The 27,669-nt window shown below is 42.3% G+C and overlaps 2 protein-coding genes across 3 annotated transcripts in view; one reads left to right on the top strand and one right to left on the bottom strand.

Moving 5' to 3' along the window:
- Positions 1-26,796, bottom strand: part of PLAA (phospholipase A2 activating protein) — a 28,139-nt gene extending 1,343 nt beyond the window's left edge. Inside the window, exons 1-13 of the mRNA XM_054032590.1 lie at positions 26,522-26,796; positions 20,997-21,190; positions 17,886-17,986; positions 17,666-17,786; positions 17,159-17,326; positions 15,781-15,916; positions 15,115-15,284; positions 14,209-14,366; positions 13,050-13,269; positions 11,369-11,437; positions 10,509-10,583; positions 9,362-9,463; positions 5,625-5,789 (exon numbers count right to left, since the gene is read on the bottom strand). Coding sequence (XP_053888565.1) covers positions 5,625-5,789; positions 9,362-9,463; positions 10,509-10,583; positions 11,369-11,437; positions 13,050-13,269; positions 14,209-14,366; positions 15,115-15,284; positions 15,781-15,916; positions 17,159-17,326; positions 17,666-17,786; positions 17,886-17,986; positions 20,997-21,190; positions 26,522-26,796 — 1,954 coding nt within the window. The remainder of the gene's footprint in view (positions 1-5,624; positions 5,790-9,361; positions 9,464-10,508; positions 10,584-11,368; positions 11,438-13,049; positions 13,270-14,208; positions 14,367-15,114; positions 15,285-15,780; positions 15,917-17,158; positions 17,327-17,665; positions 17,787-17,885; positions 17,987-20,996; positions 21,191-26,521) is intronic.
- A 480-nt stretch (positions 26,797-27,276) lies between these two features.
- Positions 27,277-27,669, top strand: part of IFT74 (intraflagellar transport 74) — a 60,310-nt gene continuing 59,917 nt past the window's right edge. For both annotated transcript variants that reach the window (XM_054032356.1, XM_054032358.1), the window contains exon 1: positions 27,277-27,349. The gene's annotated coding sequence lies outside the window, so the exon portion shown is untranslated. The remainder of the gene's footprint in view (positions 27,350-27,669) is intronic.

The raw sequence follows: 27,669 nt of genomic DNA, 5'->3' as shown, positions 1-27,669 counted from the left end.
TAGTCTGTATTTCTAAAGTAAGCTTAAAATATGAATAGTTTCAGGTACTACACCTGCCTCCTAGCTCACATACAAATATTTGTGGCTATAGAACCACTTAAACAAAAAACAAAAACAGCAATCATTGAACAAGGGAAACGGACACTACCGAAACAGGCTATATACAAATAGCAGGCAAATATACAACTTTAAAAGGAGATTCCCTCCCCTCCCCCCCCCCCCCGCCCCTTGTAGGCTGTTAGGATAATTTTGGGTGTTATTTGTAACAGTTGAGATATCAGGCAGAAATGTGATTTTTAAGTTAGCACAGTCCCTTTAATTGCACTGTGAGCTACTGATCTCCATTTTAATTTCCCCAAACCATCTATTCCGTTCCTTTTTCTCTCCTATACATGCTTTCTTGCCCCCAAATCTCCTCCTCTTCCCCAGACACTTCCCTGCACACACACACACACACACCCCTGTACAAGATATGTAAGGTGCTAAGAAGTCCAGGCAGTTAATTTCCTGGATATGCTGCCCAGTTCGATCTTCCCCTGGACATTCTTCCCTCTCTGGTGGCTGACAGCTCCTGTCCCTCTTTTCCTTTTTAGCAGCAGGACTTTTTTTTTTTTTTTTACCACCATCAGCTGCACCTGATCCTCCTCCTCACATACAGCTGTTTTTATCGGCATCCAGGCTCTTTGAAATGAAGAGACTGTACACCCGTAAAAGCACTAGAAACATGTAGGTGTCAGCACTGATCTCCCACATCTCTGTAGACTATAGTATAGTTAACTGCTATGTTTCACAACTGTTATGAATAATTTACCTAACATAAAAAAATTCATATTAAATCTCTTAAATGTGATTTAATTGTTTAAAAAAGTTAGTTTTCTATTTAAAATGTCACGTTAGCATTAGCTTGACATAAGGTTAATTTTAAATTCAGTTTCCTGAGTTCAGCATACACAGTGCACCCAACTGATTTATGCAGGCTATAAATCTTAACCTGATGCCACCGTCCGCTACGGTGAGAGCTGCATTAGAGGGGTTGTGTTGTGAGCTGGTGCAGTGAATATCTGAGTGTCTGTCTGCTGTGACCATTTGTTTGACTGGTGCTAGTTGCAGGCACTGTTTGACCATGTGGTGATTTGTTTGAAAACTGAATTGGGAGTGATTTGTTGCAGGTGGGCCTTGAGTGGTTGATTGGAGGGAAGGCTTTGAGCCGGGGCAATTGCTTCGAGCCAGCAGCCTTATAGAAAAGCAGCCAATTGGGAACTGAATGAGCTGTGAATAGAGGAGAAGCAAACCGAGGCAGTTTGCCTGGGGAGATTTCCCAGAGTTTTTGCCTTTCAGGCTTCTGTGAGCAGTAAATACAACATGTGAAGAGGCTCTTAGAAGGAAGACAAAATGGATAGTGAGCGATCAGCTGTTGTGACCTGCAGAGGATGTGCCATGTTTGTCTTTCTCCCAGAGGATAGAAACGACTTTGTCTGTACAAGTACAAGCTGGTCTCCATATAGGAAGAGAAGGTTAAATGTCTGGAGACCCAAGTATCAACCCTGCGTTGCATCAGAGAAAATGAAGATTTTTCTGTATAGAAGTCAGTGTTTGGTACTGCAGGCACAGCATGCTGAGGAATCGGAGAGGGCAGTGCAGAACAGGGAAGAAAATTGGCAGCATGTGACCTCCAGAAGAAGAAAGAGGAGAACCCATGTATCCCCAATGCAGATAGAAGAAAGAAACCGTTTTCAGGCTCTCCGCACAGGTACTATGGCAAAGAATGGTTTGGAAGAGTCATCTGAGGGAAGGGATCAGAAGGAGACCCCATCGACCAGAAAGCATGGGTTGCATTGTCCTAGGGATGGGGGGTTCCACGACCACCATTCCCAAGAGGAAGAAACAGGTGGTGGTGGCGGTCGGGGACTCCCTCCTAAGGGGGATGGAGTTATCCATCTTCCGTCCAGACCGGGAAACTTGAAGTGTGCTGCTTGCCCGGAGCTAGAATTCAGGATGTGACGGAGTGTCTGCCAAGACTGATCAAGTCCTCGGACCGCTACCCCTTCTCACTTCTCCACACGGGTGCCAATGATACTGCCAAGAATGACCTTGAGCAGGTCACTGCAGACGACTATGTAGCTCTGGGAAGAAGGATAAAGGAGTTTGAGGCACAAGTTGTGTTCTCGTTCATCCTCCCTGTTGAAGGAAAAGGCCCAGGTAGGGACCATCGTATTGTGGAAGTAAATGCATGGTTAGGCAGGTGGTGTCGGAGAGAGGGCTGTGGATTCTTTGACCATGGGATGTTGTTCCAGGAAGAAGGATTGCTAGGAAGAGATGGGATCCACCTAACAAAGAGAGGGAAGAGCATCTTCGCAGGCAGACTTGCTAATCTAGTGAGGAGGGCTTTAAATTAGGTTTGCCAAGGGATGGAGACCTAAGCCTTGAGGTAAGTGGGAAAGTGGGATACTGGGAGGAAACACAAGGAGGAGGGTACAACAGGGGAGGCCCCCTGTTTCACACTGAGAATGTAGGGCAATTGGCTAGTTATCTTAGGTGCCTGAACACGAATGCAAGAAGCCTGGGAAACAAGCAGGAAGAATTGGAAGTTCTGGCACAGTCAAGGAAATATGATGTGATTGGAATAATAGAGACTTGGTGGGGTAACTCACATGACTAGAGTACTGTCATGGATGGATATAAACTGTTCAGGAAAGACAGGCGAGGGAGAAAAGCTGGAGGAGTTGCACTGTATGTAAAAGAGCAGTATGATTGCTCAGAGCTCCAGTATGAATCTGGAGAAAAATCTGTTGAGAGTCTTTGGGTTAAGTTTAGAGGCGAGAGCAACAAGAGTGATGTCATGGTGGGTGTCTGTTATAGACCACCAGACAAGGAGGTGGAGGTAGACAAGGCTTTCTTCGGACAACTAACAGAAGTTTCCAGATCACAGGACCTGGTTCTCATGGGGGACTTCAATCACCCTGACATCTGCTGGGAAAGCAATACAGCAGTGCACAGACAATCCAGGAAGTTTTTGGAGAGTGTTGGGGACAACTTCCTGGGGCAAGTGCTGGAGGCACCAACTAGGGGCCGTGCTACTCTTGACCTACTGCTCACAAACAGGGAAGAATTGGTAGGGGAAGTAGAAGTGGGTGGCAACCTGGGCAGCAGTGACCATGAGATGGTCGACTTCATAATCCTGACAAAAGGAAGAAAGGAGAGCAGCAGAATATGGACGCTGGACTTCAGAAAAGCAGACTTGGACTCCCTCAGGGAACTGATGGGCAGGATTCCCTGGGAGGCTAATCTGAGGGGGAAAGGAGTCCAGGAGAGCTGGCTGTATTTTAAAGAAGCCTTATTAAGGGCACAGGAACAAACCATCCCGATGTGCAGAAAGAATAGCAAATATGGCGGGTGACCAGCTTGGCTTAACAGAAAAATCTTTGGTGAGCTTAAACACAAAAAGGAAGCTTATAAGAAATGGAAACTTGGGACAGATGATTAAGGGGGAGTATTAAAATATTGCTTGAGCATGCAGGTGTGTAATCAGGAAGACCAAAGCACAATTGGAGTTGCACCTAGCAAGGGATGTGAAAGGTAACAAGAAGGGTTTCTACAGGTAGGTTAGCAACAAGAAGGTGGTCAGGGAAAGTGTGGGACCTTTACTGAATGGGGGAGGCAACCTAGCGACAGATGATGTGAAAAAAGCTGAAGTACTCAATAATTTTTCTGCCTCGGTCTTCACAGACAAGATCAGCTCCCAGACTGCTGCACTGGGAAGCACAGTATGGGGAGGAGGTGAGCTGCCCTCAGTGGTGAAAGAACAGGTTAAGGACTATTTAGAAAAGCTAGATATGCACAAGTCCATGGGGCCGGATGCAATGCATCCGAGGGTGCTGAGGGAGTTGGCTGATGTGATTGCAGAGCCATTGGCCTTTATCTTTGAAAACTCGTGGCGATCAGGGGAGGTCCCGGATGATTGGAAAAAGGCAAATATAGTGCCCATCTTTTAAAAAGGGAAGAAGGAGAATCTGGGGAACTACAGACCAGACAGCCTCACCTCAGTCCCCAGAAAAATCATGAAGCAGGTCCTCAAGGAATCCATTTTGAAGCACTTGGAAGAGAGAAAGGTGATCAGAAAGAGTCAACATAGATTCACCAAGGGCAAGTCATGCCTGACCAACCTGATTGCCTTCTATGATGAGATAACTGGCTCTGTGGAGATGGGGAAAACAGTGGACGTGATATACCTTGATTTTATCAAAGCTTTTGATATAGTCTCCCACAGTATTCTTGCCAGCAAGTTAAAGTATTATGGATTGGATGAATGGACTATAAGGTGGACAGAAAACTGGCTAGATCGTTGGGCTCAACGGCAGTGATCAACGGCTCGATGTCTAGTTGGCAGCCAGTATCAAACGGTCGGTCCTGGCTCCGGTTTTGTTCAACATCTTCATTAATGATCTGGACGATGGGTGGATTGCACCCTCAGCAAGTTCGCGGATGACACTAAGCTGGGGGGAGAGGTAGATACGCTGGAGGGTAGGGATAGAGTCCAGAGTGACCTAGACAAATTGGAGGATTGGCCAAAAGAAATCTAATGAAGTTCAACACAGACAAGTGCAGAGTCCTGCACTTAGGACGGAAGAGTCCCATGCACCGCTACAGGCTGGGGACCGACTGCATTAGTAGTGCTGCATTAGTAGGAGCATTGCCAGCAGATCAAGGGAAGTGATTATTCCCCTCTATTTGGCACTGGTGAGGCCACATCTGGAGTACTACGTGCAGTTTTGGGCCCCCCATTAAAGAAAGGTTGTGGACAAATTGAAGAGAGTCCAGCGGAGGGCAACGAAAATGATTAGGGGGCTGGGGCACATGACTTATGACAAGAGGCTGAGGGAACTGGACTTATTTAGTCTGCAGAAGAGAAGAGCGAGGGGGGATTAGATAGCAGCCTTCAACTACCTGAAAGGGGGTTCCAAAGAGGATGGAGCTCGGCTGTTCTCAGTGGTGGCAGATGACAGAACAAGGAGCAATGGTCTCGGTCTAGGTTGGATATTAGGAAAAACTATTTCACTAGGTGGGTGGCGGAGCACTGGAATGGTTTACCTAGGGAGTTGGTGGAATCTCCATCCTTAGAGGTTTTTAAGGCCCGGCTTGAAAAAGCCCTGGCTGGGATGATTTAGTTGGGGATTGGTCCTGCTTTGAGCAGGGGGGTGGACTAGATGACCTCCTGAGGTCTCTTCCAACCCTAATCTTCTATGATTTCCCAGCTGTAGGCAGAATACAACTGCAATACTTCAAAACTCAAATACTGGTACACTTAATCACTTCCAGTTGGCCAGTTTCGGCTTAGTCCAATGAGATTCTGAGAAGATGCATTCAGTGCAGTTTTGGAGGTTTACAGAGTAACTTTTGAACATCTGGGTTTAAACAATGCAGAACGACATGCTTTTAAGTGAAGCAATCATGAAAAATCTAAGGCACCATAATGCAAAGTTAATTACTTCCCTTCCTCAAATAACTATGGATGAATATTTGGAGGGAACAGATATACTGTGGAGGAACAACTCAAAGGAAGGGATAGATGAAGAGGAGCTTCCCAATTATCTCCTGCCCATCCATATAATGTGTTTATTTCATACCTTCTGGCCAGTTAATTGCTTTCCACAAAGTTTGAAGTTGTTGTGCTGTTGGTGTTTCTAAAGAGGTATTACATGTTACAAAGAGTAACTTTTCTAGGACTATCAAATCATCTTCAGTTAGCTTTTGTTCTTCAGGTGCGCTTCCATTAAGTTCCTTTAGTTTACCTGTGCAACCAAAAAACCCCAAAAGGTTAGTCCGTGCCAGTAGATTTTCACCACCTGAAAAATACTTACAAAGCACTTTCCAGAGAATCTCAAAGCATTTTAGAAACATCGAGCCCCCTCTATTCTCACAACTTTTGTTCTGTAGATTTTTGCACAGAAATTGTTATTTTGCTTGACTTCACAACCTTTCAGATTCAGTTTTTCACAAGTGGCTATTTTTCACGATCGTCATTTCCAAGATCACCCAGCAAGTCAGAAGCAAAGCTCAGGTATAATTCCAAAATCTGGATCCTTGATCCCCTGCTCTAGCCACAACATTCCATGATCCACAGTATCTTTGGAAAACTCTTGACCCAGAGAAGCCTGGACTTCCTAAGCTTAAGTTATAAAAATACATCAATAATATTAGTTCATATTTTATCATTTTGCATTTCTCATTAAGAGACTTGGCATTACAGACTCAAGAATGTTCAAGAAAGAGCTGGTTACAGAAGTAAGTAACACTGTTGCAAATTTTCAAAAGTAAATAAAGTGTTTTAAAATAGGGGAGGGGGAAAAGATTTTGAATTCACATATATATGATACTGAAACATGTCAGCTGAAGGTGGTAAAGGATCATATCACCACATATTAGTTTTGAGTGTTTATAGCTGTTCTCCCCCCGCCCCCTTACCTTTTGATTATCAGGGTAGCTAAGGTATGGGAAGGCTGGGTAATTCAAAGTTTAACTGAGTCAAGACGTGCTCGGAAATGATTGAAATCATCTTAATATGCATACTTGCTTGTTAAGTGCCATGGAACATGTAATCACCCTATGATTCAAAAATCCTTTGAAACTAAAATTAGTTTAAACTATGCTAATTTAAGGACAAAATATTTATTATATATATAATATATTCCAAAATTTTAAAGTTTGCCACAAAGTTGATACACTGATGCACATACGCCTACCAAAGGTCACAAATTCCAGTTCTATAGAAAAGTACAAGCAGGAGTACCACTTCAATTACTGCTACCCTTTCTTGTCAAATTTGTAACAGATAATCAATGGGAAGTCCTGGAAGGACGGGTTGACGTTCTATCTTGAAAAAAAACCCTACATTAAATTTGTAGTTGGGGATGCTAGCCGAGTTCCATAATCTTTATCATTTGAACAATTCACTCACACAGGGCCAGTAGGAAAAACTTTCCTGGGTGAGTGACATCAATGTTTGCAGAATCTAAGCTTTCATAAAAAAAAAAAAAAAAAAAAAAAAAAAAATCCTAGCCCTTGTGGTTGCAAATTTCCGTTCTCACAGCTATTACTGGAAACCCCATGGGCAGCAATTAAACCAGTAAAAATTAGTCAATTTCATTCTCCATCCTATGGGGAAAATCTAGGAGTAATAGCAGAGGTAGGACTAGAGCTATTTACTAGAGAGAACTCCCCACAAATGAAGGCATGGGATCAGCAGAGACCACCACTATACTCAAGCAACCAGCAGCTTATAGAGTTAGAAGAAGAATGTTCTCTCTCTACCATAGGCGCGTGAAGTAGGGGTGTGGAGGGTACTGCAGCACCCCCAGGTTTTATGCAGGGCAGCTGGCCCCGCACCCCGCTCCCCAGCCACTGGTTTCATGCATAAAACTGGGGTTGTTTCCCACGCCTATGCCCTGCTCCTGGCCCTCTGCCTGCACTCCGTTCCCCAACCCCTCATCTCACCTGAGGCTCGGGTCCTGGCTGCCAGCCCCAACCCTGCTCCCAGGCCTCCATGCCTGGGGCCCCACACCCAGTTAGGGCTCTGCTCTTGGCCCCGCACATGGGGTCCCAGCTGCCAGCCCCTGCCCAGGGCTCCGTTTCAGGCCCCACACCTCAGCCCCCTTATCCCATCCCCCGCTCCCAGACAGCCCTGCTCCCAGCCTCGGGGGGGGGAGGGGGGCGAACAAGGTTAAGGGGGCTGGCTTTCAGCACCCTCACTACTAAAAATGTTCCAGCGCCACTGCTCTCTACCCTCTAGCAGTCTGGGTTTGGAGTTCACACTGATCAGATATTTTCTAGTACTGAGTATAAAATATGGAACCCCAGGAGGTGGTCAAAGGACAGCACCCTGGTAGTAATCCCAGCACTCTTCATTTTCCAAGCAGCTGGGGTAAGGTTGTGGGCATGTTAGGACCCTTCATTTTAGTTCAGTCCTCTGGCTATTGGATATTTGGTACATTTTCAAGCCCCCTAAAGTTGGGAAGATGGGGAGAGGGTGATAGTGAAATGATGAATAAATGTGGGTGGGAAGGAGAGATTTTACGTTCATAAGCTCTTTGGGGTAGCACTATGTCATCCCGTAAATGTGTATAGCACCTCTCTCATTTTGAATTACTATCATATCAAGTATAGTTTTATAGAACTCCCTAGGTACAGAAAATACAGACAAAAAAAAAAGGGTAAGAGATTTTGGGGACAGATGAGACACAGAAAATGTAGGGGAGGAAACAGAACTAAATAGCAAATGATAAGAGTAAGAAAAGTAAAGTGACAGTGAAAACAAGCACTACGATCTACTACAGCAAAGAGAGAATGGAGTCAAGGCAGAAAAGGAAAAGTCTAACAAAAGCCAGGTACATTTACATGAATTCAATGGAAAGTTTGTTCACTGTAAATTACAGTTAAATACTGTACACCAGTTGTTCTCAACCAGGGGCCCGAGGCCCACTGCGGGGCCATGTGCATGTTTCAGGGGGTTCTCCCAAGCAGGGCCAGTGTTAGACTCGCTGGGGCTCCAGGCAGAAAGCAGAAGCCTTGCCACCTGGGGCTGAAGCCAAAGCCTGAGCAACTTAGCTTTGCGGGCGCCCCTGTGGCATTGGGCCCCATTCAACTGCCCTGCTTGCTACTCCCTAACGCCGGCCCTGGCTTTTATATGCAGAAAACCAGCTGTTGTGGCACAGGTGAGCCGTGGAGTTTTTATAGCATGTTGGGGGGGCCTCAGAAAGAAAAAGGTTGAGAATCCCTGGGGCACACAACTGTTTTACTTTGTGTGTTACGCAGGATGTCAGGCTAGATGAGTATAATGTCCCTTTTGGACTTGGTCTAGGAAAGGGCAGGGGACATGACTGTGTAAAACAGCACGGAGGACATGACAACCAGGATATTGGGTACATTTTTCAAGCCCTGGCTATACATTCCAAATCAAAGGATGTCCTCCTGAAGCCAGCAAGGGCTGGGAGCACTGTGGAGTTTTATCGCAACAGGGGGAGCAAGACTTGTATCACTCAGAATCACAAATTCAGTGAGCAAAATCCCCCAAAAGAGCAAGAATAGACATGCAAGACTTGTATTACAGGGAGAACCAAGTAGATATTTTATATAAAAGAAAAATTAGTCCCTTGTGAAATTTAGTCTGGACTCCCAATCCCCCACGGTCTGGATTTTCAAATACCCTTCCATATTGTAGGTCTGGCTGGAGCTGTGACTGAAAGATATCAATTGTGCAGGACTAGAAAGTTGGAGATGTGGTAAAAATAATGTAGCTTCTTGGAGGGGTTGAGAAAGAATGGAGAATTAGTTTAATCAAAATTAGATATAGGAATAAAAAACTCACCCAATATTTGTGTGGGGTTGGCCTGGTCAAAAGTGACAGCTTCCTTCTTTGGAAAATAAATATTTTCAGCTTTAGCATCAGTTGCTTGGTAAGCACCTCTTCCTACACAAGGTAAAGATATTAGAAATTCAACAGAATAGCGTTTGATAACAAGTAGTAACTTCCTTTCAGAAAGTTAAACTCGATGGCTTTTCTATATGTGTTGCTCCTGAAATTTGTCAGTAGTTATGCCATTAGTACTTACAATAGTTACAAAACCAAAAGGCCATAATTATAAACAGAATTAATTCATAATTGTATTTTTTCCAAATGCTTTCCTGCACAATAGCAAGAGCATAACTAGGATTTCATTGTAATCCAAACAAATATCTTTCAGTTCACAATCTTTTCATTGATTCAAATATTCCAAGGTCAGAAGGGACAATTGTGAACATCTAGTCTGACTTCCTATGTAACACTAGCCACATATCTCCCCCAAAATAATACTTAGAATTGGAGAGTAGATATCATATTTGACACACAAGTATGGACAGTCCAAATTTTAATCCACAAAAACCCCTTTATCTTCACGGTGTCATTTTCACAATAAAGAGGCAAATGATTTAGGTGGTCTGCATGGGCTACACCTACATTATTTGGAATTGAAGTTTGAGAGATTTCTTTGGAAAGGCAATTTCCCCTATCTTAGCAATGAATTATCATATTTGACCTATTACCTGTGATCGATTTGCTAGAATAACATCTGAAAAGAATAAACTCAATTAGTAGAATTCACTTAGCTATTTAAAACTGAATATACCAATTTCTCTGGCTGGTACTACTGACACCATCTGTATGAGCAGAAACCTATTTAACATACTAATAAGAGTCACCCTTATATTCCTTTAAGGGCAGATTAAACATCACATACTTTGATGTTTCACTGTACGATTCCACTGGAGCACAGAATAGAGATATACAAAAGATGAAAAATTGCTTCCATTTTTCCAATCATTTCAGAGGGTGAACAGGCTTCCTTTTACTACAGCTTTGAAAACAATTGAATTTAATATAAAAATCTCATCTCAAGCAGAATCTTATAGTGTTAAGAGAGAAACTGAAGTGAAAGATTAGTAATGCTTATTTATTTGCAAGATGAAGCCCTTACCAGTAAATGGATCAACTACTCCACTTAAAGGAGCTACCACATTAGATGCCGAACCAGGGACATAGCGACCAGCACCTAAAAGATGGCAATTGAGGGATTACATTAATGTATACCACAGCAAGGAAACTATGAAGATAACTAGGTTTTTCTGCTATTGATGAAATTATATCACAGAGTCACAATATCCATATACCCCTTAAAGTAAAAATGTTATTTTTAATGAAATAAAAGTTATCCTCAGCATTTCACACAGTTTGAGGATTGTGCTACACGGTGGTATGTTAGCTATGCCCTGTTTCTTCTAGCACAAAACTAGAAATTAAAAAATACAATCCAAACTGATCTTTCTCGAGTGGCAAGTGATTGTCTTATCCCCACACCAACAGTTGTGGTCACGATCCTGCTAATTTGAAAGTGTTCTATACTATTACATTAAGACAGTTTTCACTCAGATAAAACCAGAGTAGTAAGAAGATACTAACGTGTAAAATTCTACAGAAAAAACCCAACCCCTAGTTGGCCAAGTGACTTAACAAAAGTTTAGCAAATTTGAGGGTTAAGCACCTTGTTTCCTCTGCAGCTGGAGTGGTGGTACACTGTAGAGGACAAACTGAACTGTGTGAGGTAGAAGAGGGAGCCTCATATCACTTCTCCTCACAGTGGATTATCACAGCAGAGGAGTCAGTCTGGTCAATCTGAGTCAAGAGGAGTCAATCTGATCAAGATTGTGGCCCCCAAAATGAAGGGATGGGTGGAAACTTAGTGCTCTTTGTTGGCCACTGATTGGGCCTGAACATGATAAAAACCCACCTTTTGATGCCTGCCAGAGGCATCAGAACAAAAATCAAGTTATGTAATACCTGTAAATGGATCTGGTGCAGGTACAGCATTGGACCCAGATGAAGAGCCTGGAACATAGCGACCACTGCCTGTGAAGTAGTAAGAAAAGGAAAGCCAGTTTATTTTCTTATGTTGATGATAATTTCTACTGAAACCCATTAGTCTCTGCACTGGTCACTCCTCAGATAGCAAAGTGGCTCAAAATGAGGCTGAATGCATTTTGTGCCTGGGGTGATAAAAATGTTTTGCAGGGTTTTTTTTGTTTTGTTTCTAAAGAAAGTTATACATACACACATACCATACATATACCCACACTTTCTAGTCATCTAGCCAAGCCAACCGAGCACTTGTTTTTTTTTTTTTTCCCATTTAAAAAAGGTACACATTCCTACACATTTGTTGTGACTGTCAGCCTCCTAGCAAGTTGCCAAATCAACCATCTATGTTGCAAAATTAAGGCACTCTTGGGTTAAAATCATTTCATTTAGATTGAGACTTACATTGCAAATCTGGTATCTCCAAAAGGAAGATACTATTAAAAGTCTTGCATACAAAATTATGTCTGTTCACTGAGCTTGACTACCCTCAAGAAGTCAGCTCCATGTATTTAAAAAAAAAAAAAGGACAATGTTAAAAATGTATTTTATTTTTAAAATAAAATTTAAGAAAGTTTCCTTGCTACTACCACGTTATCAATAAAGTTCACTTTCCACCATGTATGTAGTTTACTTTTTGTTCTTCAATGGGATTGGAAAATGCATATACTAGTCTATCCTATTTAGGTTCTTGCACCTTGTTCATTACCATTTGAGCACGTTCTAGACTTTCAAAAGACAAACTGGGTGAGGTAATGTCTTTTATTAGACTAACTTCTTTTGGTGAGAGACAAGCTTTAGTGCTTACAAAGAGCTTTTCTTCAGGTCTAAGTAAGCAGAAACTATCTATCAAGTGGGGTTCCTCTCCATTCTTCCCCAAGGAATTAATTGCATGTGTATGTTCTTCTTAGTAATTTCAACAGTTCATAATCAGTTGCATTTGATTTTCATAAACTAGCAAAATGCTGAAGTAACACATTGCAGGGTAATGTTTCAATCTCAACAGAACTTGTAACTGAAATATAAAAAAGTCAAAGTATTTCTATTCAGACTTTTTTTAAAGCATTAAGCAACAACAACAACAAAATTGTACTAAGATTCCGGAGAGCTTCCTAATTTAAGGTTAAAAAAAAAAAAAGTTATGCTGCTTTGAAAAGCTTTGTTCTTATTACCGATTATATAAAGAAAATTGAAGAGTAAGTGACTAACTTTTTGTTGAAGGTTCAGTTTAACAAAAAATGCAAATCCAATACAGCAGTTAAATTAGTAACAATTAAACAAAACATAGTGGAAGTCAATTTAAGTCAATCAGAAGCTAGATCAGGCAAAGCCCCACAGTAAGTCAGTGTCTTGCTAGACAAGTATTGGAAATGGAATTTGGACGCTTAGTGGGCTCATATTTGCATGGTAATATACAGAATGCTTTCCCAGCATTCTGCTAAACTGATGTCCCAAATTTGTGAACAAGCCAACTATATAAAAATATGTTGTACGCTGCAGACAGAAAAGAACACGCACCTTATAGTTTGTAGTTTTAATTCAGAAAGATATTAACATTTGAGATCTTAAAGAGTGCACCAGTGATAATTAAAATTTTTTCCTTTACCTGTAAAAGGATCTGAAAATCCAGTGTCTGTATTCCCCAGCGTTTGCCCTTTGGTGTTGTCTATAATAAACTTAACCACCTGATCCAGAAACATGGCATTTAGATCATTCTTCTGCAGGAAATTGTACGCAGTCAGCCAGGGATCATCACTGATGTTATATGGCAATTTGTAGGAAGGCCCATTTTCATTCACATCAATCGTGAAAACATAATCATATTCCTTTAAGTGGAAATAAAAATGGAAATAAGTCAAAGAGGTGTCATCACATATTTATCTACAGATACATCAAATATGGACTGTAAGAACAGTACAGGCAAATGATGCCAGACTAAGATTTCTGGTTTTGAGAACATGAATATCCTTATCAGATTTCATTAAACTGTAAAATATAGTACTCTCCTATGCTGACTGTTTTCTAAATATTTTATTTTAGAAAATACTGGACACAGTTAAAAAACAAGTGTGGGCTAGATTAGCAAGTTTTACCATGAATGGAAGTGATGGTTTCCCTTAGAGTGCAGAGATGTTCCTTTTTAAAGGGGCAAAGAATAGGAAAACTGAAATCACACTTCCGTGTGTGTGGCTTTTAGAGACAAACTAACACTAAAAATAATTAAGCAGATATATCACATCAATTCTCATGAACAAGTCTGGCCATCTACAGAGGCTGCAGAGGTTAGAATAGATCAGACACACTATAAAATGCAGTCTTGAATGTATGTATACATATGTAGCATGACAAACTAGTGACCTTTTCAGACATACAACTACAACTCACATTGAAGGCAACAGAAATTGCAGGTACTGAAAAGCAGGCCACAGGATAATTAAAATATAATGAGGCATTAGCAATAAGCAATAAACGTGTAAGAACTCAATCCCGAATAGTAAATTAAACACTGTTTAGAGTTTATACAGTTTTCCACATCAGCTAGTTGACTCCAGCAAATGTATTTCAGAAATATTGAAGTACAGAATCTAACATTTCTGCTTCTAAATAAGAGATGTTTGTTAGACCTAGGATCTATAATGAAGTAATGACAAGTACATAACTTATTTAAAAGTTTATTCCAAACAATGACTGGAGTAATGTGGGGTTTTTTGTATGACGAGTTACTAGAACATCAATACGATGATCTAAGAAAAAACTTTACATACCTTTCCTTCAAATAAAACCCTTCCAGATGTTTGCTGTGTGGCTCCAGATGAGCCAACCACTTCACCAATCTTGATCCACCTCCCTTCACTAACACTCCACTGATAGGCTTCAACTTTCCCATTATCTCTAATTAGTCGTGTCTGCCCCTCTCTTGTCCCTTGAAATAAAAATAAATAAATAAATAAAATTGCACAGCTAGAGAGAACTAAGTCAGTGAAGCAGCTTCCAATGAGAAATAAGAATGTTTCCAAGTTAAAAAAAACCTTCAAATTTGGCTCAGGTTTTTACCTCCTGACTGGGGTGGGGGTGGAGAGTGTGTGTGTTTTGTGCGCGCGCCTGTGCATACATCTTTCTGCTTAAGAACTATCCAAATCATCATTGCTTCCTTTCATTTCACTTGGCTTCATTCTTTTCTTATAGGGAGCTTCATTTTGAAGTAAGTAGATTTAAGACTAAATTTTGATGCAATTAAGACAACATCAGTTCTATTTCAACATTCATAGTTTGAAAGTATTAAGTTTGTTTTGTAACTATTTTTTCTTTTTTAGGAAAACAATGCCATATCAAGTTGTCCCTTACTGAATCACACTGCTAAACAAAAACTGCTGCACTGTTGCATAATAAAGCCATTAAAGGCGCATCATAAATGTAACCTGTTCTATTTCTATGAAGTGATATTCTTCTATCAGTTAAATCCCTCAGAAACAAAATCTTTTATTAGAGGCATATCAGAGCCTCCATAACACCAGTGAACACAGAAGAATGAAATTTTTATTGTTAAAGAACACAATTTAAGTGATCAACAAAGCCTGCTCCATCCGCAGGAGAGATGAAGCTCCTGATGCTACAAAACCAAGGTTTATTATTGTTTGTTTTTTTAATGCAATAGAAACTGAAGAATTTACCAGGTTCTTTCAGATGTTCTCTTCCAGGAAGATCATCAGCATTAATGTCTCCCAAATCACTAGTTTTGGGGTCAATAGTTGCCTGGGAAAGTTCATTTTCAAAAGCTTGAATCTCCTCAGCACTTGCTGTGCGCTCCAAAGACTCTGTAAATACTCTGATAATCCCATCACTGAATGCAGAGAAATACAACACATTTAAAAATGTAATCTCCATCATCTGATATGTCAAAGTGGTTATGTTCCTAGTATGGAATAAAGTTATTTCTAATATGAATTTAACTTTAATAGGCTAAAAACCAGTATCTGCTATATAAAAGATTCGGTTCTCATGTCATTTTATCACAAAAAAATAAGCAGACAGAGTAGAGGTGCCTTGAAGCAGAATACGCCTATCAAATGACTTTGGTACAGAATAACTGCTAGCCTATCCATGGTACTGAACTTTAAAAACCAGCCACATTTCCAAGGCACTATTTCTTCTGACGTCCTCAGAATAGTAAAAATGTTCTACTGAAACTAAGAAAATATAAAACCTCCTCCAAAATAAGAAAATTTTATCCTGGAGCAAGGCACTTCTCCCACACACAATGATGCATATAATCAGTTTGACAAAGTGTTTTGCAAATTTAGCTCACTACATATTTATACAGAGTGAGGTCTGGATACCTTGCACCAACCACGATGTCACCATTGTCTAACACACAGCAGCTCCAAACAGACTGAGCTGGAAGTCTGATTATCTGAACACATTCCCCTTGTTTCCAGATTCTAAGTGATCTGTCCTCTCCAGTGGTTACAAAATCTGAGAAGAGAGAACATATAGAAGTTTAATATAAAAACAAAGAGAAAAAGGTACAAAGTAGCTTCTTGCAGGTAAATACTTTACAATTAAATGCTTCTTGTTTCTCCTTTAAGAGGTCTACAGGGAAAGAAAGGGTAAAATAGTCATTTCTCATCCTTCTTTCTGAAAAAATGTGCTCAACTGTGTAAACTGGTGGGCTGATCCACTAGCTGGGAAGGTGAAATTATACTCCAAATAGCACAGTTCCAGTTCCCTTCTCAGGGATTTATTAACAAAGCTTAAAAAAACCAAAACAGTCTCACCATCATCAAGGCATTGTCTTCCCCGGGGTCTGCAAGGACTTCAGTCTTCACAACCCTCCCTAGTGGAGGCTTTTTGCCAGCTGGCTCCTGCAGGTGTCCCCTTTGAAGGCCTTACAGGGCAAGAAAGTCACCTCCTAGGTCCCTCCCGAACCCTGGGCCTCTCCCATGTGCCCCTCTGTCTAAGAGGCAGCAAACCTCATATGCTATTTACTGTTGAGCGCACAAACTAGGAAAAATATGTGACCTGCTACTACAGCTGCCAGTTTTAAAGGGTACAAGAACTGTAACAAGTGCACTGAGACTTGTGCATGCACTGCCCAAGGCCCCGTGCTCTGTTACAGTGCTTTTGGAGCTTTAGTTTTCAGCAAGTGTGCAAACATATTCTATAAATCATATAAAGGTCTTATGATTAACACACAAACCTGAGAATCAACTTCTTCTGTAACCTTGGGCAAATCACAGTCCTGAGCCTCTGTTGTCACATCTAACTCTCAGATATGTAGTGAAGATTACATAATTAACATTTGCAGCATGCTCTGAGATCCTTCTGCAGAAGTTGCTATAGGAATATTAAGTATTGTCTCTACAACTATTGCTATGTATAAGTATTATTTTTGCACTATGCTATGGTACTGAGAGGCAGATGGCAACCCGGGCTGAAATCCTGGCCCTGTTGAAGTCAATGGGAGTTCTGCCATTGACTTCAGCGGGGCAGGATTTCACCCAATTCCCAGGACCTTTTGGCTCATATCTATTTTCTAAGCAGTTTTGAATCCAGATGTTCAAGAACATTTCTCCTGCAGTGACATGTTCATTGTCCAAACAGAAAAATACAGAAAATAGAATGCCGATGAAAGAAATCAGATTATATAATGGTACCAGAACTGCCATTCATTTTGAAAAGCTATTTTGCTATTTTACTTTGGAAGTGAAGTCTTACCTTTACAATGAGGGAAGACAGATATGCTGTATATATAATTTGTATGTCCGTAATAAATTTGAAGACACTCGCCCGAGATCTGCCACCTTCGAATACTTGCATCATTAGCACAGGAAAGAAATTCTGTGTCACTTAAAATCGCTAAACCTCTCACACAATCTTCGTGTCCTTTATAAAGGAAAGGAAAAGGTGTTATGAACAACCAAATATTGCTTTCAGCAGCAGCAGCTTAACATATTAATATCTTATTTTGCAATCTCATTTCTTTATCCTAGAAACTGATGTTTAATAAAGACCCAGCTTTAAAAAAATTCCTTTGCTTAGCACTTTCTGAAAATCAGGCCTCTTTAACATGTCTCAAGTTGGGTACCCAAAAATCACTAGCCACTTTTGAAAAGCTTGGTCTAAATATTAAGTTACTTGAATCCATTAAATTTTCACAAACAGGTGGTTGCTTTACAAAGATGTCAGATTAGAAAATACTCTCAATTTTACCCAAATACTTACCAGTGAATGTTCTTTCGCATCTGCCTGCTTTCCATAGTTTAATAGTTTTGTCAGCTGAACCAGTCAACATTAATCCCTGCTCAGGCAGTATCTTCACTGCCCATACTGCAGCTGTGTGACCCTGTGAACAAGAACAGTGTTAGAGTAGCTAGAGAACAACTGAATTTACAAAGCTGTTCAATTATTCATTATTGGATATACTCATGAAGAACTACTATACCTGTAATGTCATCATGCATTTGTCATTCAACCAGACTTTAGCTGTGGTATCCCATGAGCCACTAAGCAATGTGCCAAATTTCCCAGATGAAAGGCTGCAAACTGGAACAAACATTCAAATCAGCATGGACACATTCCTATCCTCTGCCCCTTTCTTATTCCAGTAACATATGGAAGGAGATTTTTCTTATGTTAGTGGCATATATTCATGGAATTTAATTTTTTTTAAACTTATTTCCAGGGCAAGCTTTTGGTCCTTTCCTCTTCTACTTTGGAAAGGGAATTTAGCATATCTTCCGTCACAGTACTAACAAGAACTAAATTCTTCAGAGGACATCTCTGTGGTCCAGAGGTCCATTGGAGCCAGCTTGCAAATGGTACACCGTTCTGTAGCAGCAACTCCTAGCAGGCCTGACAAACTCACTACACTTAGCACACAGCTTTCGGGGTATGTATCCATAAATGATATAATGTAAGAGCTTAAATGAAAGCAAGCATCACGCTGATCATTAATGTCATTGTGAAATATATGTATAATGAAAATACGTTCCTAAAGTCGGAATCTAGACAGGACTCACAAACAGGTTTCTGACAAAGGTTGTATATTCACCTGTCTCGGTTCACACATAAGTTAAGCATAGTAAGCCAATACAATGGAAACCCAATTTACATATGAAGTCAACAGGGAGGCAATACACTACAGACTGAACCACAGCAGGAAGAAAACGAACACCACATTTACATTCATGAAAACGGGACCCCAACCAAACTTGGTAGGAGTCGCTGCAAAAGGACATGGGGGGGAGGGAGAGAGAGACAAAAAGGCTCTAGACAGGAGGTTAATCTCTAAGTTTAGCATGTATTGATTTGATTTTATATGTAACCCTTCTGGTTTCATTATCCTTACTCACTAAAGTAGAACTGCAGCATTACGAATACCTCAAGAATGGAGGTTGTTCATAATTATGGTTCTTTCAAAAGTTTACAACTGAAGATTGACTTAATACAGCTTTGAAACTTTACTATGCAGAAGAAAAATGGTGCTTCCCCCCCACCCACCCCCTTTTTTTTAGTAGTTTACATTTAAAACAGTACTGTATTGGGGGTGGTGGGAAGGTCTTTGCTGCTGCCTGATTGTGTACTTCCAGTTCCATGAGGTGTGTTATTAACTGGTCAGTTTGTAACTCAGTTTCTACTGTATGTCTTAAATCTTGATTTTTTATGATAAATTTATGATTGTTTTCATTATAAGTAGATCTCAGTGCTATGGTATTGTACAAGGAACTGATCCCAAGGAATCATTCAAGCTGATGTGTCTACTGATGTGTCTACTGTACTGTCCCCAAGGGTATTACCATAAGTGGATAAGGGGCTGAACACAACAGGGGAACGCTTCAAAGTCTTGGGTCTGGGGCAGGGGTGGACAAACTTTTTGGCCCGAGGGCCACATCGGGGTTGCCCAACTGTATGGAGGGCCGGGTAAGGAAGGCTGTGCCTCCCCAAACAGCCTGGCCCCCGCCCCCTATCCCCCCCTCCCACCCCCCTCAGAACCCCCAACCCATCCAACCCCCCCTGCTCCTTGTCCCCGGACCACCACCCCCCGCATCCAACCACCCTCTGCTCCACGTCCCCTGACCACCTCATCCCGGGACCCCCCACCCCTAACTGCCCCCTGGAATCCCACCCCCTTATCCAACCGCCCCTGCTCCCTGTCCCCTGACTGCCCTTCCAACCCCTATTCACAGGCCCCCCGGGACTCCCACTCCCAACTCTCCCTGTTCCCCATTCCCTGTCCGCCCCCACAGAACCTCTGCCCCAGCCATCCGCCCCCTCCTCCCTGACTGCCCCCCAGGAACCCCTGCTCCCTTACCCAACCCGCCCCCTTACCAGCAGCAGGAGCTCACAGCTGTGACACCCGGCCAGAGTCAGCTGCGCTCCCCACGCTGCCCAGCGGGAGCGTCAGGCAAGAGTGTGGCCTGCGTGGCTGTGGGGGAAGGGGGACAGCAGAGAAGGGGCCAGGCAGGACGGTCCCGTGGGCTGGATGTCCAAGACAACATAAACAACAAGGAGTCTGGTGGCACCTTAAAGACTAACAGATTTATTTGGGCATAAGCTTTCGTGAGTAAAAACCTCACTTCTTCGGATGCATAGCCCAAATAAATCTGTTAGTCTTTAAGGTGCCACCAGACTCCTTGTTGTTTTTGTAGATACAGACTAACACGGCTACCCCCTGATACAAGACAACATAAGGGTTTGTATAGCCCAGAGATTGATTGGGTAGCTAACAGACTGGAGGTGTCAGGGAGCTGACTCCCAATTAAGCACAAACAAGTCTCTCTCACACTGGAGTCAGGGAGGATAACAAGGTGTCTCTCGGTGTATGTCTACACTGCAGCAAAACATGCCTGGCTGGCACTGCGAGGGGTGGGTCCCCAAGCATCTACACTGAAATTTTATAGCCCTGCAGCCCGAACCCTTCAAGCCCAAATCAGCTGACACAGGTCAGCCACGGGCATGAGGATATATCTACACTGCAATGTAAGCCCAGGGTTTGAACATAGGCTCAAGACCAACCCCCTTCCATCTACACACAAATCGCTCTAAGCCAGGGCTTGGACCCAGAAATCAAGCCCTAATGCTTTGCAGTGTAGACGCAGCCCCATTTGGCTCGTGCTCTGGGAGTCTCAAAAGTATTCCACAATCCAAGTGCCAACTTTCTTTGTCCCTAGGACAGTCAAGTTTGGAGCAGGGCTCATGGTTTTTTAACAGCTCGTAAAGTCCCAAGTGGGGCCCTACTTCAGCATTGAGGCTCCTAGGTGATACCACAACACAAATATTATTAATCCACATAAATAATTATACATTATGATAGCTATGCCTTGCTCTGTTGAAAACATGAGAGTTACTGTGACTAGTTTACAGAGAATCTGGATTATACAAAACCTGCTGATAGCCATATTTGGAAGTAATTCATCATGGAAAAATACTAAAGAATTCTAAGTCTTAGAAAAGCCACATTTTATGAGCCATATTTTATTTTAACCAAGTTAAAGACAATTTGCATTAGTTCCAGTTTTCGCAAGGGGAATTACAAAACAAGACCTATACTTACCAGTGTTTTTGTGACCCTTAAGGACATAGAGTGGAGCTGTGTTGTCCAGTGTGAAGATGCAAATATTATGGTCATTTCCACCTGTTGCAATTAGCCCACGAGGATAGATGTCATTTGAAGGTATGATGCATACACAAGATACAAAATTGGAGTGGCCACTCATGCAATGCATTTCAGTAAACCCCCTGTTAGGACTAAACAGATATACAGATTAATAAATTTACATTTACAGAATCATAAAAGAAAACATACATTAATTTAAGCTAGAGAATGCAATTTATATTCAAAAACTTGGACTGATTTTATATATATGTATTAAATATTGCTTACTATATATCTATATTTAAGCCTGGCCATTTATTTACAAATAACCTAAAGGAGTCAAGAAGTAAAGCCACTACTTCTATAATATTACACGTAGAATAGAAGGATTTTTCTTGATAAAGATTTTTGAATGTCAAGTATTTTACTGAATCCCATTTATATTTTTAAAAAGTACTGAGAAGCGTTTGCACAAGCAGAAGATAAAATACTAAATGATTTAAATAGCTACAGAAATTGAGATTAATAAATTCAGAAATAAAGTTAACTTGATAATCATATTTTTTAAAATCTTACTGATTGCCACTTAAGACTGATAAATGTTTACAAGTTCCCTCCAAAATCAGCAGATTTTTTCTACCATTCTATTTAATACTTAAGGCCCATGCTGCAAATGGGAATTTTACTACTTTCAAATAATTTGCGTTTCCCTTCCTACACATGCAGTTAGCTTTTTAATATTCACTTTGTAATATCCCCTTAATTTTTTTTACATCAGTTTCCCTTATTATAGTCAGAGTGTGGCTTGAAATTGTTCCCATAACCCATCTGGTTATGTTTAACAATAATATAGGCTTCCTGAAACAAGCCTAAGAACAGCAAATCTTTGATGTAATAATACAATCTATCAAATAATACAATATAATATTTTAATCTAGTATCTAAGATACCTTGTAATCACAAGTCAAGATTTCTGTAATGCATCATACAACTTTTATGTTGCATCAAATAGTTCTCTTTTTTGAATTTTCAAGTCTTATTTTTTTTAAGAAAAAAGATCATTCTCTATAACTAATAAGACACCAATCAGCAAATTATTTATGCTTGTGTCATTAGAAGACTTGTGCCAGGTGGTGAAAGGCTGTCTGTTACTACTGCAGACTAAGGCCCCAATCCTGTAATTGACTGTGCATGGGCAACAAACCTCCTCCTCTTTCTTGTACTTCACATTGGGGAGGGGGGAAGGAACAAGTGGCTTCAATGGGGGACTGCCTGCACAAAGTCTTTTGCTGTATCAAGGCTTAAGTATGCACTTTTATACTCATGTTTAAGCATGATTAGGTATATACCTTTATAAACAGTGTGTATGAGCAAAGGTGAGGGCTTCAGGACTGCAAGAATTTTTAATGAATCTGTAAACTTAGGCATTGTACCGTATGATTGGAGAATTGCTAACATAGTTCTTATTTTTAAGAAAGGGAAAAAAAGTGATCCGGCTAACTACAGGCCTGTTAGTTTGACATCTGTTGTATGCAAGGTCTTAGAAAAAAATTTGAAGGAGAAAGTAGTTAAGGACATTGAGGTCAGTGGTAATTGGAACAAAATATAACATGGTTTTACAAAAGGTAGATCGTGCCAAACCAACCTGATCACCTTCTCAAAGAAGGTAACAGTTTTTTTTAGACAAAGGAAATGCAGTGGATCTAATTTACCTCGATTTCAGTAAGGCATTTGATATGGTTCCACATGGGGAATTATTAGCTAAATTAGAAAATATGGGGATCAATATGAAAATTGAAAGGTGGATAAGGAACTGGTTAAAGGGAGACTACAACGGGTCGTACTAAAAGGTGAACTATCAGGCTGGAGGCAGGTTACTAGTGGAGTTCCTCAGGGATCAGTTTTGGGACCAATCTTTTTATTACTGACCTTGGCACAAAAAGTGGGAAGTGCTAATAAAGTTTGTGGATGACACAAAGCTGGAAGATATTGCCAATACAGAGAAGATCTGTATGACCTTGTAAACTGGAGTAATAGTAATAGGATGAAATTTAATAGTGAAAAGTGCAAGGTCATGCATTTAGGGATTAATAACAAGAATGTTTGTTATAAGTTGGGGACGCATCAGTTGCAATTAATGGAGGAGGAGGAGGAGAAGAAGGACCTCAGAGCATTGGTTGATCACAGGATGACTACGAGCCGCCAATGTTATATGGCCGTGAAAAAAGTGAATGTGGTCTTGGGATGCATCAGGCGAGGTATTTCCAGTAGAGATAAGGAGGTGTTAGTACCATTATACAAGGCACTGGTGAGACCTAATCTGGAATACTGTGTGCAGTTCTGGTCTCCCATGTTTAGGAAGGATGAATTCAAACTGGAACAGGTACAGAGAAAGGCTACTAGGATAATCCGAGGAATGGAAAACCTGTCTTATGAAAGGAGACTCAAAGAGCTTGGCTTGTTTAGCCTAACCAATAGAAGGCTGAGGGGAGATACGATTGCTCTCTATAAATATATCAGAGGAATGAATACCAGGGAGAGAGAGAGGAATTATTTAAGTTCAATACCAAAGTGGACACAAGAACAAATGGATATAAACTGGCCATCAGGAAGTTCAGACTTTATCAGAAATTAGACAAAGGTTTCTAACCACCAGAGGAGTGAAGTTAGGGAACAGCCTTCCAAGGGGAGCAGTGGGGGAAAAAGACATATCTGCCTTCAAGACTAAGCTTGATAAGTTTATGGAGGGGATGGTATGATGGGATAACCTGATTTTGGCAATTAATTGATCTTTGACTATTAGCAGTAAATATGCCCAATGGCCTGTGATGAGATGTTAGATGGGGTGGGATCTGAGTTACTACAGAGAATTCTTTCCTGGGTGTCTGGCTGGTGAGTCTTGCCCGCATGGTCAGAGTTTAGCTGATCGCCATATTTGGGGTCAGGACAGATTGGCAGAGGACCTGGTGTTTTTTTGCCTTCCTCTGCAGCGTGGGGAACGGGTCACTTGCTGGAGGATTCTCTTCACCTTGAAGTCTTTAAACCACAATTTGAGGACTTCAATAGCTCAGACATAGGTTAGGGGTTTAATACAGGAGTGGGTGGGTGAGATTCTGTGGCATGTGCTGTGTAGGAGGTCAGACTAGACAATCATAATGGTCCCTTCCGGCCTTAAAGTCTATGATTCTATAACCTGAAGAGCTAAAGAACAGATTTTTGAAGTTTTGAACAATTACAGGGGACAACTGTAAGCATCTCAACCTACAAAGTGCCTGCTGTAATACTGTTTTTTCCCACATTCTGATTTGGGGTTTTTCACAGCTACATCATAATTGGACAAAAACATTTACTTGAAATATTCATATTTTAAAAGGAATGTCAACTAAAAATTCACACTTGTATCTAAAGGTATTTTGTTTTTCTTTTTTAACCTATAAAACACACCTTATATTAAAATAAATTAGAGATTAGAGGACAATAATATTTCTATTTTAGGTTTGTTTACACAATACTTGACCACTCTCTGTACACAGTTTCAAGGCTTCCTCTGAACAGTCAGTCTAGTTGAGAAAAACAGTAATTAAAAATATAAAAATCTGGCAAACTACAAATGTTGGCAGGTACTGAACCTGAAACAACTTTAAACTCAACTTTCCAGGTATTGCATGCAGCTGTCTCTCTACTTCCTTGAATGTCAGATGCACAGGAATCAGTGAAAATGTTATTTAACCCCACACTCCAAAGGCTTTCTTGTAAAAATCATGATCTTCCCCCACCCTTCATTCAACTTCTCAAATGCTACATGTAGGTGGAAGTCACAATACGCACAATAGTGGAAGTCACAATAGTCAGCTAAAACCTCTCCTCCAGCAAAAAGTAGAAGAACAAAGGGCTGCAGCAACCCTAGGTGCAGCCAAACATTTGTATATGACAGCTTACGCATTGATCCCTTTCCACTGTATCCCTATAATTTCCTGAAGTGGACATATTGCTATTACCCACATTGTGATCACTAACTAGAAAGAGCTGTTACATTCATTTGGAAGACAGGACAAATCCCTCCTTTGTGATAAAGTTGTTAGGAAATGTTAAGAGTCTATCCCTCCAGTGATACAGGCTCTCTATACTTTCCCTCACCCAAATCACAGTTTTATATGACAGCCTCCTGGCAAAATATTCAGACAAACTTGTCGCTTCTCTTTCCACTCTCTGTTAGAAAAAGTGCATACTCACTAAATCAAGGATATGGTTCATAATTTTAAACTATACACATAGCAGGAAATATGTTTTGCTGCTGCCCCAAGTATACACTACAATACTACATAGCAGTACATCTACTGATTATAACAAAAGACTGGGAATCAGCTCTCAGTTTCAATTCTTGACTTGCTCTCTTAGTTTCAATTCAATGACTCACAGTATGACCCTGGCAAGTCTACTTAGAAACAAAACTGTACAGTTGTTTGTAACACCTAAGGTTTTTATAAGTGAAAGCAGTCAACAAAAAGGTTTATCTTTATTTTTCAGTTTGTTTTGCGCATTGGACTGTACTTTGTGTACAAGTAGTGTCAGCTCATACAATATCTGTATATTCAGTTTCTAACTTGCTGAAGAGACCATTGTGAACATTAAATAAAACACAAATACCCTTTTAAAAGATCTGTGAAAATAATTTAAAAATTTTAGAACACTCTTTGACCTGTCAAAAACTTGAATGACTTTACCTTTAAAAACTAAGTTTACAGTATCACTTTCATCTCTTATTGCTTCAGTAATCCCATCTATAAACAGGATTCACACATTTATGGGAGCGATGGAAAAATGTAGCATCTGTAAAGCACTCTGAGCTATTGAGATAAAATGACCTATAAGTGCATCATTCCCTGAATTCCCCAGAAAGTAGGCACAAGGACTTCATTTTATGATCACTCACAGAGCAGCCCGCTCTCCAACTGGAACAGACCCGCACAAAAAGCCCTGATAAAGAGCAACCCCAAGTCTGTTCACTCCACAGTGTCGTTATTCAATTGAGAGAGTCACAAGGTGGTTAGAAAAAGCACAGTGCAAGCCATTAAGGCTGCAATCTATTTTTAAACAGACATATAAGTAGCAGAGCCATAGTCAGAACAGAGAGATTCTGCTCCTTTGCACTAAGAGTCTGAACGCTTATGGCCAAATTCAGCTGCGAGACACGTCCCCCCAACTCCCGAAGCGAGGCGCCAGGGAAGAGCGTGGCTCTTAGAGCCGAGGAGGAAATATCAGAGCAAGTCCCGGGGCTGGCGGAGGCACAAGTGCCCCCATTACAGGGGGAGGCTGGGTCCCGCAGGCCTGCTGTGGGCGCAGCACAGGACTGGGGGCGCGGGCCACAGGGAGCCCAAGCGGCTGCTGCTTCTGCTTCTAGGGGAAAGTGGAGCGCGGAGCACAACAGTGTGGGGCCCGGTCACCCCACATGCCCCCGAAGAGCCCGGTCCCCCAGCACTCACCCGTCGGGGGCCCACAGCCGGGCGGTTCGGTCGCGGGACACAGACACGAAGCCTCCCGGCGGGAACAGGCCCTGACTCAAGCCCCGCACGTCCAGCTCGTGCCCCACCACGGAGCAGCGGAGCCGGTAAGTGCCGCCCCCGCTCGCCATGGCCGCGGCCCTCCCTGCAGCTGGAAACCTCGCCTCAGCCCGGGAACGCCGGCGGGCAGCGGAGGTACCGTAAAGAGAGACCCTGACACAGCAACAACACTCCTTCCCTCCGCCGGAAACCGTCATCAACAAGTGCCGGGCCTCCGCCCCCAGAGCCATTGGGAACATTGAAGGAGTGGAGACTGCATATCCCAGCATGCGGAGCGCCAGATAGAGAGGAAAGACCAGGTCGGAGATGGCGCGATGTGTGCTGGGAATTGTAGTCTCAGTAGACCACGGAAGTTAGAGCTGGCGCATAGCATGCTGGGATTGGTAGGCCCTTATACAGCCAGCGCGGAAAGCTTTGCAAGTTGGGACTTGCAAATTGCAATGTCCGGATATCCTTTCCCAGCGCCTATCTGTGCTGAGGTTCCTGTGGGCCTTTCCCCTCCCCCTCTCCCTTTAGTGGGGTAAACTGTGCGTTCTCAGCGGGGGGGCACTCGTTCTCCCTCCTGGCTGTTGGAGGCGGCGGGAGTTCAGAATCTCGCGAGAGCGGAAGGAGCGCGGTCGATGATTGGCTGCTGGGGCCGGTGGGGCGGGGTTGGTCGGTTGCTGTGATACTGGCGTCGCGTGGAGACGCGGGACGGGTCGGCTAGGAAGTAAATCGGCTCCAACTGGCCCTGGAGAGCGGCCGGCTCGGGTGAGACCGCGGGGCCGGGATTCCAACCGCTGCCCGCGTTGGGGGCCCGCCTCCCAGTAGGGCGAGACCCCGCGCTCCTGCCTGGCGCTCAACCGCTCTGGGGAGAATCGGGAGCCGGATCCGACTCTTCCTCTGACCCTCCCGGGAGGGAGCCAGCGCGCAGCGCCGCCCCCTAGTGCCCGCCCCCCTCAGCGCCGCCCCCTAGTGCCCGGCGCGCCGCCCCCTAGTGCCCGGCGCACCGCCCCCTAGTGCCCGCACCCCCCAGCGCCGCCCCTAGTGCCCGGCGCGCCGCCCCCTAGTGCCCGCACCCCCCAGCGCCG

The sequence above is a fragment of the Malaclemys terrapin genome, chromosome 6, assembly GCF_027887155.1.
Source record: "Malaclemys terrapin pileata isolate rMalTer1 chromosome 6, rMalTer1.hap1, whole genome shotgun sequence".
NCBI classification, from domain to species: domain Eukaryota; kingdom Metazoa; phylum Chordata; order Testudines; family Emydidae; genus Malaclemys; species Malaclemys terrapin.
This window is presented reverse-complemented; position numbering and strand designations above follow the sequence as displayed.